Genomic DNA, 13,222 nt, shown 5'->3' on the forward strand with positions numbered 1-13,222 from the left:
GTAGCTGCAAATGGGCTCCGCTTCGCCGCCCAACCGTAGGTTCGATAGATCAACGTTCAGTAAAAGCTGGTGGCCTGGCCTAACTAGGCGCAACTTTAGTGAATTTGTGGTCAGCCGGCGGTCGTTCACTCGGTTTGTTTGTCGCGTGACTACCGTTCACAAAAGAATTGATGCGCTTCCCACGTTGACAATCTTCTCGAAAATGGAGCACTATCTCGGAATCCGCCAGCAAAAAACATTCCGGTGAGGAATACACCAGCAAAATCGGGCAGCTGACAAAAACTTTCGTCTTTCTAACGTTCTCGTCCGCAAATTTAGCCGAGGTTATCAATCTAGATCGAATATTTATAAAATCTATTTATATTTCAAGCAAAATTTGCCGTTCAGTGTGGATATTAGAGGGTAAAATATTGCAATAAAGAAGTACGTTCTACACTCGTAAGAGAATTACGTACGAGCTGGCTGTTTCTAGAGTTCATATTCATTACGAATGCAATTTGTAAAAGAATGTGCCTTCATTAACTTCTGTAAAAACTCATTTTAGGATCTCGAGAAGATAAACGATTGTCATTGATGATTTTTTCTCCCTTCTTCTTTCGTCTTTTCAGCGTAATAGAAAAGTGGAGAAAATACATAAAAAATTGCAAGAAAAACTTCTTAATAGCTTGTCGAATTTTGTTTGAATTATCCACTTTCTATTTTTCTGCGTGTCTAGACAGATGAAAAATAAAAACTCGCGTCATTTTTTTCTGCGTAGCTATTCTTTTAGCAAAAATGTAAATGTCAATTCTGATAAATTAACCCAAATGAACCGTTTTCGGGTGAAGTTACTTGTACGTTTTGTGTTAATTGTAATGCTAATTATAATTGCGTTTATATTTCTTAATTATTTAAGCAAAACAATTGTTCCGATTGACGAAACCGGGGATGTGTTGGTGATTTACACTAATTGCATTATCGTGGACTTGTAATTTAAAAATGCTGTTTTATAAAGAAATGCTGGTGTATTTATACTAAACGGTAAAAGATCAGAAACTCCTGGTTCTGTGTTTCGTAATCAGTGCGAGAGTAACTCTTCTTCATTGTCAAAAACGAAACGCAGTCGAAGCGCCCGGGGCAAACATTATCCCAAGGAAGAGCAGCTAATCATGGCCAAGTTTTCCGGTTTCACCTCCCGTGACCTTATACTTGTATCATTGCCGATATCCTCGTTTGCATCGCGTGCTTCGAGGACATTCGACAACCCTTAGCTGTCCAAATGTCAAAGCTAGCAGAGATTGGTATACCGGATCACGTCTCGGCTGCTACAACCCTCTGGGAAGAGTAGCGTCACCTACGCCCCGCATATCCTCCCTTATATTTCTTAGCTAGTGCTACAAGGGCGTGTGGTATATGAGTTGCGTGTTGCATCTGGGCTACTGACACATGCAGGAAGGAACTAAGATTATATACACGTAGCACAATTAAGAAGTAGGCTCCGGGCCATAAGCGCGGCATTGTAATTTTGCATCTTGATATATTGAAGTCTTTTTGGCTCTGTTCATTACCGAAGCTACGAATAATCGAGTTAAGACCCCGGTTTATGTGGGTGGAATGGCAATTGACCCTTGATTCGCATTCGCCTTATTACCGGTATCGAATCTCGTCGGAAAAAATTCTTCCCCGGCTGTTGTTTTCTCGATTGAATTATTATTCAACCGATGTTACTGCATTTGAATATAAAGCAGATATCTCTCGTTTCGGAAAGGAAGTCTTGATATACGAGCAGGCGAAGATTTCCTAAAGATAGAAAACTTGATAGGCGAAGGAATTCGAAAAAAGCAGCCGGTTGAATTAGATCTATCTGGAACTTCCGTGTACGGAAGCGGTGGCGTGAGAATCCCTCCCCACGGACACGATTTGAAGACCGTCGTCGTAGAAAACTCCGGAGAATTAAAGACGGCCAATTTAATAAGATATTTCGTCTCCCCTCTTCAAAAATTAAAAGATTTGGCGGTTAATTCGACTGCTCGACCACCGATTGTAAACGATACGATTTTTTCCAACGTGTATATCACCGCATGATGTACCGTCGGGCCTCCTGATATCTTTGTCCGCCTTTTTTTTTTTTTTTGTTTGATGTTAGTGGGATGAACATGCGCGTCACCTTTGTTATTCCCGAAGTGCCTCGCGAATTTGTGGCACCCTCGGGGAAAACGTTGGAGATAGCATCTCTGTATACCTCGAGGCATCATCTACGGGAGGTACTCGGCTTCTACCGAACACGACCAACCAGCTTTCCCATAGAGTAACATTTTCTGTGTAAAAGTTAAGCTGGAGAATATTTATCTTCTCCATCTTTCACTCGTATAAATTTTTATACTTAAAAAAATAAGAAGGTAGAAGTTTTAACTATTTCTTACAAAAGACTTACCATGTTGGAAATAGTTGGCTTTCCTCACATATACGCAGACCAGCGCCATTAATTGCAACTGAGACAAACGCTGCCTGGTAGATGAGGGTAAAGGCAACAAATCCCTTAAGTTGGCAATCTCGGCATTGATTAGATCACGTCGTAACTTGGAGGCACCTTTCGTTGATTTATTGGCATCGAAACTGCAAGGAAAAAAAAATAAGTGTTCTTATCTAAATTGCCGAGGGATAACAGTTTCCGATTTTTTTTAGGATTTTCATATTTGCATCCGAATGTTTGCAAATTTAAAGACAAGATATATAAGCCTAAACTGAAATTTTCATTGATATTTATTTAAATATTGTGCCCTCTGATATTACAAATTATCTAAGATGGGATTTAGTCGGAGCTGCAAATTTATTTCCAGAAAGTAAAATGTTTGCTGCCCCAGAGGCATATTCAGAAAGAAGCGGGGAAGACATTTTGCTTTCCCTTTTCTTTCCAAAATATAAATTTTTAAAATCTATTTACAAAAGAAATTTCTGCATGAACATTCTCGATGACTCTTAACGATGTTAATATTTGGATCAATATTTAACTAATCGTAATTAAAACCTCATTACATAAAAGTACAATTGTTACGTTCTATACAAGAGAAATGTATTATTAATGTTGATATTTATTTATCTACATTTACTAATCTAAGAAAATATATAACAAAATTAGTATTCGATCAATATAACAAGGAGCTTAACTCATCCTTTGATATAATAAGGAGTCTTAAAGGAGTATTTTGTTAAGACTCCTTAAGGTATTTGTTTTATCGATGCTTTTTACTACTAGGACTTGGTTTGTAGGATTTATTTTCCTAAAAAATTAATAAAATCAGCACGGAATATAGAATTATAATGTCATTAGTCCGGTTAGATTCGATTCAAAAATACTTATAATAAAATTTAAAGTAAATATATGAGTTTTTCATTCGTCTGGAAAGTTGTTCCTGTTAGAAAAACTAAATCAATTCTGTCACCATTAGGTATTTTCTGCGTAATTCTTGTCGAACTAACCGAAGCAGAACGACTGGCCACATCTCGAAACGGCTGGGTGAAGTTCTGTTTGACGTCATTTAAAGAAATGATAGCGAAAACAGCTATTTTCTGCTACGCCGACATCGACTGGCGGAAAATTGTAAACCTCTTAAAAGTAAATATTCTCAACTCGTGCACTAAATCAAATATTATATATTACTTTATACTTGCTTTTAAACTTAATAATGTATATAAAAATTTTAAACAGAGTAATGAATATGGGGTCTTACATTATGCAGAACAACTAAGAAATCTTTTCCAATTTTACCTTCTAATGTTTACTACAAAAGTCTTTTGTTGCTAATGGTAGTCACCTTTCGAACTTTTAAGTAATTTATTTTCTTTTTTCTTCGAAAGATGCTGTCAAAGTTACAGAAAGTCAGAGATGTTTCTTCAAATTAGTCAAAAATAAGGCCCTCGTGCGATGAAAAAAAACTGTAGGATATACTTACGGCCTATTCATTAATTTGCCTATATAATATTTCATTATGTAATGAATAGATGAAGATTATTCGTTATTATCTCTTTTTAATTTAAGATATTCAAAAGAACAATGAAGGAAATTATCAAAATTCGGCTTTAGTCATCATAATCGCGATGAAATTCTTTGAGATACGAAACCGTACTTTATCTGGGGAGAAACGAATCTTGGTTGATGACTCAGTAATTATCCATTGTGTTATATGAGGTCAAATTTGTGCATTAAAAAGTATCTTGGACTATAAAATTTAATTCTACTCTTTGGGTCATAAAGCTATCACATAAACCTGCTCGGCTACGTTTTTTTTATTTTTTTCTTATTATTATTATCGAGTCTTCCAGCCAATAATGTTAAAAGTCGGCGCCGCTTATTGATGTAAGGTTATACTCGACATTATCACTATCCTCTGTATAATGCCGCGTTTTAAAATTATCGTAAAATTCGTATTTGATTTTTTCTCGATTTTACGATGGTGCAAATCGATGTATACGTTAAACTTTGGCTTTTAAAAACTGATTTTTAAATCGATTTAATTATTAATTGCCGGTTGGACGAGCTTAAAGGCCGTTGGAGTTGACGATTTCGACAATAAACTCTTTCGTAAGTGCAGTAATCGCGTAACCACTACGGTACTTCCTCCAACATCGTTTCGAAAAATAATGGCCAGTATCGGGGTATTTTCATTGTAGATTTACGTTTTAAGAGGTCGATATCTTCCAAAAATATGCAAAATATTTTCTATAATACCCTAATAACGGGCAGATTTCCTCAATTAAAATTACGAGTAGATTGTTTGTCTTTACATTTAAGAGCTTTTTATTTCTCGTGTGCTTTACGAGACTGCCAAATTATAAATATCCATCTATACGAGATAATTAAAATTAATTTTAATTGACTCTTTATAATGGGTATACGAAAACAAATTGCCGATTATTTACACGTGAGAAAAGTTTGATAAATCCCACGGGGAGGAGATATACTCAAAAATACTTTATTCTTATTTGTAACTTAAAAATAAAAGTGAATTTTAAGTCATAGTGCATAACATTCCTATTGCAGTTTCTTTAGTCTTCGGCAGTTTATTGGACTGAATTCACCGTACAGTAGCCAAAACCCGTTAAATATTCGGTTTGAGCAGAGTACGACTCGCCAATTAGATCGATTTCACGGTCATTAGAATTTTGAATGGCATTTCTACCGAATAAAATCTCTAAATATTTTCATAAATGCCGTTAGTTTTTTTTTCTTTTCTTAACTTCACTTGTGAAAGGAATAAAATTTTTTGAATTTATTTTCTAAATTTATTTAAAATTTAGATTTTTTAAAATTTTAAATCGGTTTATAATTTTTATAATTTTACTTTAAGGATAGAAAATTCTTAATAGAAAGTTTACTTCCACCCATTTTTGCTAATATTCTGTTATTTCTAAAACGATAGCCTGTTTGATCAATTTCTATTACACAACTATGATTCTATAAATGAACAAAACTAGATACGCATTTATATCCTTAGATACTTTTGGCTTCCTACAATAATGAAAAGAGATAATACAAAGAACGATAGAATCATTAATTAAATGGCAAACCTTCATTATAACATTATTGCATAATCTTCTTCCATTGTAAAAATAAAGGTTTATAATACATTAAGGTTTCTAATGGAATAAATTGATGTCTGTCTAAAAACACAGGTTAATTAATTTAGATTTCTGTACAAAAGTTTTATTGGGTTTAAAAAGATATTTTTTTAAGATATAATTTTTTTTCAATTCAAATTCCACTAAGAAATTTTCATTATTGGAAGAATTAATTTGTTTTATGATTTTTTACTCTAATCTTTGCGTTATTTATTCGACTTTCACGAATAAATAAAAAAAATAATAACGTAGGCAATGTCCATATTTAATAAAAATGGAATTTTGTGGGAGTCGTTAGGTGAGGAGGGAGAAAATTACGAAAGACAAAAGGCAAGAAGGAAAGCGTATTTATTATATTATATAAAATGAATGCGCGCGGGAAGATGGAAGAGTTGCAGCTGGCGGTGTCTTTTGTAAACGAGTGGCTCTTCCGAGGCTATCTATTCTGGAACGGTACCGGCGAAGGGACACTCACGAAGAATTGCTGCTTCACCTGTTGCGCGCACACGCTCGACCTTTCACTGTCCCAAACAAAAGGGGGGAGAAACTATGGACGTTGCGAAAGATAGCATTTCCGTATGACGATGCTCCAATGGGGTTGGAGTCACGCAAAGATCGCCGCATCGTCCACGAAGTCATACACCTGCTGACTCGGCTCACGCCTGGGCTCGGTATATTCCATTCAGAAGAAGTTTATCTTCTTTGAGAAATTATCGCAGATGTCTACCGACGCATTTCCAAACAGGTGATTAAGGGCCCGTTTGAAGTTTTAATTATTTATTTTTCATGATGGCTGCTTTCTTTGCCGAAATAATTGTGATAGATATCGCCGGTTCAGCACGCTACCGCCGAACAGAGTAGTACGGGTTCTCTAGCTTCTAATAGCTTAATTTATAAAATTCTACGAAAAAGTAGCGATATTTCACTGTTAGTATAGTCGCGGTTTATGTGGGATAATTGTGCCTAGTTAATGGTTCTTTTCCACTACTTAGACTGAGTGGACGTAATCCTAAGGCGATTTTCCCATCGCCCTTCCTTACCTTACTGCTTTATATTGGAACGGGAACGATACTTTTGCCACCGTTCGCTTCATTATTACGCCTTATATTAGCATATTCTTTAGCCAATTTTAATATTTTTATAAGCCAGACTCGAATATAGTTCGGGACAACAGATAAATCGATACGTAGTCTCTTGTCCTACGTACCAAAGTTATTTAAAATTAATCAACTTTAAAATATTGTAACTTTATTAATATGTGTGCTCGATACATTTTTTTGGCATTTGGTTTTCTTTTGTAAATGCAGAAAATTATTGCCGTACCACTTGTAGAAAATTCGGGCGAAATGATTTAGTTTTTCATTTAGCCTTATCAAAAGGTGTAGCTAAATAAAAAATTGGTCAAGTCATTACAAGACTTTCTAGAAAATTATATGTATATTATTTTGATTTTATTATTTTAATTTGAAGGCTAATGAGCCTTCAAATTAAAATAATAATTCAAATATAAATCGTCTAATGAGACGATTGCAGTAAATATTTGTAATGTTCGATTGCGAGAGTTTGCGTAAAACTCTTGCATAAAAGGCATGGTTCTGTATGAAATTATAGAACTTATTATTAAATAAATATATATATATTTTTTATTATATATATATATATATTTTATTATTATTATTTAATTCAAGCATTCGTACTTTTACAAGCGCGTAACGAAATACTAGCTCATCTCCTTTTTATAGAATAACGTTAAACTTAAATTTTTGAAAGATAAAAACGTTGTTATCAACAGTCAAAGCAGACATTTGTAGATTATTGATAGTATTTTGAAAGACGGAACGATTCTTGGAAACAATAACCATACGGTATTGAAAATGGCAAATGGAACAATTACCCGGCCGTGTTCTAGCACCTAGTGATTGCAAAACCAAGATGTCTGCCCCAGGCTATATGGTTAGCTATCGATTCATCGGATCACGTGACGGAGACCCCTAGGGGGTTCCGCGTCGGGATGACCCCATTGACTTCCGTGACCCTCTCCCGTTAGTTTCTCACGGATGTTGAGACTGACTTAGCCGCAGGCTCTACTAACTTTCTTCGCCGATCGTGGCCAGTTGTGATGGGCGGATGACACACGATCAGCTGGATTTTATGGAAACAAAATTTTCCGGCGCCAATTCTTGCCAAAAAAGGCACTCTTCGAGCCTTTCGACTTAACATTTAAAATTATCCGTCCGGTGCGAACGACCGTTTTTAATATCGTCTTTATGTACGGATTGTAAGAATGCATTTAGGAAAGTGGGGTCGTTTTCCCAGACAAGTTGCGCTCGGGGATAAGATTAAAAAATAAAAACTCTTCACACGTGGATATAATACGAGGGAAAATTGTCGGTTATAATAAGATGTGGGCTTTATTATCGTGGCGGCCGAAGAATGTTTCTCGTTCTCATGTCCGAGAATAGTTGTTGCGTGCCTCCTTCCTTCCTATAAATGAACATAAGCTGTAAGTTAAAATCCTATTGTTGTCACCTCTCCCATTGTCATCTCGTGCACCCAAAATAAGTTGTGTGTGACTCTTATACGAGAAGAATGCATGAGATATGCACTACTACACCACTAATGTGTTTTAAAACAGGTCAAGCTTCGATTTATTCGGTTCGGTTATCTTCTACTAATTACGAATAACCGAGAATAAGCGCTTTCCGTATCTCCTACTTCACTTTTTAGGAAATTACAAATCAACTTATCAAAAAGTTTTGCATTTTTTTTAGTTTCCACACATTTCTTGGCCATTCGCGGGCCGAAAAATTTTGCCTAAATAAAATGATTAGAAAATTTTGCATTTTACCATATCTTACGAAATAATTTCCGATGAGCATTCCCTGGTGTAAACCGTGATTCGTGACCATAAAATCTCTCCAGCATGATACATAAAACAAGCTATAGACCCAAACATCCATTAAGCTTGATTTCACTAGTTTTATATGCATTTATAGTAGTCAATGAACTTTAATAATTTACCCGAAAGACATCGGCATCTTTATTAAGTAAACGAACATTAAGAGAAAGAATTCGAGTCAATAACAATTGCAATCTTTCTCTAACATCGATATAAAAATTAACTACCCTACACACCGCTGCGTGTTCTCTATTTGATTGTTACATTGAAGACTACAATTCCAACTCGTACCGTTTTTTATATACAGTTTTCATCCGTTGAAAAAAAGTGGAAAAAGTATAAAATTTTCCAAACTGGATACCTGTTCATACTTAATTAAAACGGATAAATTGGACAATCCTCAATTATAAAATTAATGGTTAAAATGGAGTTTATAACGCATTGGCACTCTTTAGATCAGACGTTCGTGGCGATTTTTTTTCCGTGGGTACGAGCATTAAAAAAGGGGAGCCTCCTTACGCTCCGAGATACTAAGAGGGTCGGTTCGTAGTGATTAATAAGCCCGGGTTCACGGAGAACAAAGGACGTTGATATAATAAATCTACTCTCATATACAATATAGTTATTAGACGAGCATTAAAGTAGAGAAATAATCAGAAAATGTAGCCAGTAAGCTAATAGAGGAGTGTTTTAAGTCGAAATAATTATCAAAGTCGGCAGATGGCGCTAAACGTTAATCAAATAAAAGAGCCAAAGGATTAATTAATAAGTGAAGAAGGATAACGAGGTGCCCAGAAGAAGACTTTGTATCAATTAAAAGCCATCCAATCGGCTGTTTAGTCGGGCGGACGTAAGCTTTAATTAGACACAAGATGATTAGATATGCATTATCAGGACGGCGTATGGTGTCTTTTTGTTGCATCCGCGTGAGTGACAGAAAAATTTATAGTTGATAATTGCTAGACCATCCGTGGATCACTTACATGCATTTATCAAAATGGTTTGGCCATCGACTGCATCTGAGAGCAGACCGAAAACCGGTTCTTAGGTCCGCGAACGTCTGGCACATAAGCCTGCGCACACTCACTTGTCAAATATTCTGGGACACACGGAGGGCAAAGTGCATCCAACCGGTTGGATCATCCCTTTAAAAATTGAAAAAAAAGAAAAAAAGAGAAGACTCTATCGGACACAATGCAGAGTAATGTCCTCTTTAATATCGAGAGCTGCTCCTCTCCACCATTTTGGGACATCCCTTTATCGTCTTAATACTCTACCGGGCATTTTTAAGACGATGTAGGCTTTCCCAACGGCTCTGGCTAATAAAACTAATAAAAACGCACTCGTACCTTGTGTTCGGATGATTTGTGCACTCGTTTACTTTAGAACTAATTTTCTAAAGTATGCACTTAAAATTTGCATAAAATATTCAATTATTTTTTATTACGAAAAAATAGTATAAATATTATCCGTTTACTTACTAACAACTCGAATTAGAAATGGAAAGGTAATGCAAATTTTATTTGTATACATTACCATCAAAGACTAATTCCATTCTAATCCCAGACACAATCGTAGCCTAGACTTATTGTAAAAAGTTCAAAGCGAATTAATGTTGAATTGTTTGATAGTTCTAGGCTTGCACTTTTCGTAAATTTACCAGAATTATTTTATTTATATTCGGCACAATTCTATTAAATTAGTTCCTGTAGTGTTTCCTGTTTCTTATTATTCCAGCGTAATTTGAAATTGTATTGCATAACGTCTACTGCAAGATGCATTTCCGTGATACGAACTTTTCGTCGATAACCGAATGAAAACGCTTCTTAAAAATAATAATAATTGTGTAATTAATGCCGTTTTATTGTTAAAGTTAGGGACATTTAGGTTTATAGTTTTGAAATAATTTGCGCCGGTAGATGCAAAGGAGACAGTTTTCTCCAATCAGATATGATCTAAGAGGTGACGTCCCGCGGGTAGAAGTGCAAATCTTTGTAAATCCATTAGTAGTTAGTGTACTACTCGAGAGATTATAGTAAAGCACTTCTCCGGAATATCCCTTCGATGATCAAAGTGGTTATTAAACTGGTCTTTTTACGACATTTTGGGGAAATGAATCAGAAGAAAAAAAGGGGAGACTCGTATGAATGATAAGAAAATGCATAGTCCGTAAAAAATTTAGGGAGGGAGAAAAATGCCTTAACTGTTTTTAGTCTTTGTCGTTAATGATGCTTATAAAAAGAACTGTGCGGGGTCCATTCTCTTTAAAACTGTTTACAGACAGCCATAAATACGACATTCCGAGTTGGTTTTATGTAAGGTCTCTATGTTTAACTGTGGGTGGTCTGGGATGAGTATGGTACACATTCTAGTCCTCTTTACAGTAGAATACTTCCATTTAAATTCATAATGTGCTCTTAATATGCAAATTACACGAGCGCGGGATGAATGGTGGTTTTGCTTCTGATTTGAATTATTGCCCGATATTATACCAAGGTTTTTTCATAATTAGTTCATAATTATCGCGGCTGTCTTATTTAAATTTCTTAATTTGTGTTACCTTTCCAATTGCCAGTACTATTATGGTCACTGAAGAATTCTAAGCATTTGAACTTCTGCTAAACTGATGCGTTAGAAATTCTTTCCATGTCCTTAATGTCCTAATTAACTATGCTCTTAAATATGCCAATTAAAATCCAAGCTGTTACATAATTAATTGTTTTTGGAATATTTTAATTGGTTTAATATAAAAGTTTTAGTAAACTTTAGCAGCGAGATTTTTTCTAATTATTCACTTGTACTAAAATAAAGAATTTTTCTTTGATTCTATATGGGTCGAAACATCAAATACGGATGCAGCAAAGTCTATGCCACTATTTACAGCATCAGCGATACACTGCTTATATCCAATCATCAGAAGCCTATTATATCTGTTTAAATGTAATTTAAATTTTTAAATTATTATATGAATATTATATTTAAACTGATGTTGTAAGCATCGGCTATGTCAATAACTAGCATAAATTTTGTGCATTTATGCCAGAAGCAATGGTTGCGTTACCGCTTACAGCATCAGTGTTACGTGTAAATTAAAGTTATTTATTTATTTATCGGCTGCAGTTTCTTATTTTCTTTGACTTACACCAGTGGATATACGATTAACAAAACTGTATGTTACTGATAATTGCAAAACTGTTACAAATAGTTACTAATAGTTACAAAACTGGTAATTAGCGAAGGAGAAAGGAACCGTTCGAATAATATACATATTTTCATTGTGGCCTTCGGTAGATGCATTTGGGAAAAAATTTTCAGAGAATTATTTAGATGAATTTTCAAGTTAGAAAGAGCTTGTAATGAAAGTAACAAAGTTGCAGATTGTAAATCCAACTTTTATTGTTCGAGAGTTTTGCATTGAATGCAACTGGCTGAAAACTTAAATTGTAACTGTTTAAGTAATTCTTTTTATTATTATATTCGAGAAACTGAATATTATAAACCGATTTCTATAATCTTATGCTAATATTGGACTTAAACAACAATTGAATTGAAACAACTGAAACAAATTTTCAAAGCGTAAAATATAAATTCAAATGTATTCCTGTAGTATTTAATCTCCTGAAGGATTATTCTATTTCCTATTATTATGTTGACCGCAGACAATTACAGTTTATCTTCAACTTGTAAAATTGTTTAAATTTCTTACATAATAAAGATTTTACCAATTATTTTTCCAGGGGCCTTTTAACGGTCTCTACCGTGGCTTTTTAAATGGATAAATCTCTCAACACGTTATTTATTAAATGTATAACAGATATTGTTCGATATTTGCGACAAAAAGAGGGGGAAATATTTAATAATATCGAATTTAGTCGGAACGAACAGTCTGTGAAGAAAGAGTTATTGTATTGTGGGAACGAAAAGACTTTCAAGGTCCTACGAATAACTGAGATAGCAGAGGAGAGTTTTAATCAGAGACATGCTTATGCTAAGTTGGTCGGCCCCGGAATGTTACTGATGTTGTCACTGTAACGACATGTTGGAATTTCCGACAGGTGTTTGGTCCTCGCTTTATATCAATCCAGTCTGCGTGCTCTCAGGTACGCTTGTCAACTCTTCGTATCTCATTCGGATTCATATTAAATTCGCAGAAATCTTTATACACTAACGTTTCCTTCGAAATATTTCTTCCAACCGTAGATATTTCGTTGCAAAGTGGAAAATAATTCGCAATTTTCATTTATTTAGATTTTAAATTCACTCGCAAAGTTCGGACACCACAGCTAACTTATACGGAGTGATGTTTATGATTTATTTACTTAAACATTGTTTGTTTTTATAAATAAACCACAAGATGAATTTCTTACGGAATAAAAAGTTTGTAATGTCCTTCGTTAACATCCGGTTAAGAAAATATTCCAGGCCTTTAGATAAGGTTCCGTCAATGGATTTATTAGATCAATTATATGCAAATTGAATTAAATGAATGCAAACTTAAAATAAATTCGCGAACGTCAATTCGGAAATGTTTCCAATAATTTATTAACGATCGTAATTTGCATATGTGGATTTTTTTCCATAACTAAAATGCGTTTTTTTTTTTTCTTAGATAGTGCGCTGCAAGAGCAATGGCTATATTCAATACAGGCATTGAGTTTAATCAAAAGCAAACAAAACGGGGTAAAAAAAACGACCTTTAAGTGTATTGAATCTAATTTAATACTA

The 13,222-nt window shown here is 34.6% G+C and overlaps 2 protein-coding genes across 3 annotated transcripts in view; both read right to left on the reverse strand.

Annotated features, from left to right (window-relative positions):
* The window catches only part of LOC136971397 (putative methyltransferase DDB_G0268948), a 298,490-nt gene that overhangs the window by 194,788 nt on the left and 90,480 nt on the right, over positions 1 to 13,222 (reverse strand). The gene's annotated exons all lie outside the window — the stretch shown is intronic.
* Positions 1 to 13,222, reverse strand: part of dysf (dysfusion) — a 52,252-nt gene that overhangs the window by 32,380 nt on the left and 6,650 nt on the right. For both annotated transcript variants that reach the window (XM_067265803.1, XM_067265798.1), the window contains exon 2: positions 2,414 to 2,595. In XM_067265803.1, the coding sequence (XP_067121904.1) occupies positions 2,414 to 2,595 (182 nt within the window). The remainder of the gene's footprint in view (positions 1 to 2,413; positions 2,596 to 13,222) is intronic.

The sequence above is a fragment of the Centruroides vittatus genome, unplaced genomic scaffold, assembly GCF_030686945.1.
Source record: "Centruroides vittatus isolate TY-2023 unplaced genomic scaffold, ASM3068694v2 contig_1051, whole genome shotgun sequence".
NCBI lineage: Eukaryota > Metazoa > Arthropoda > Arachnida > Scorpiones > Buthidae > Centruroides > Centruroides vittatus.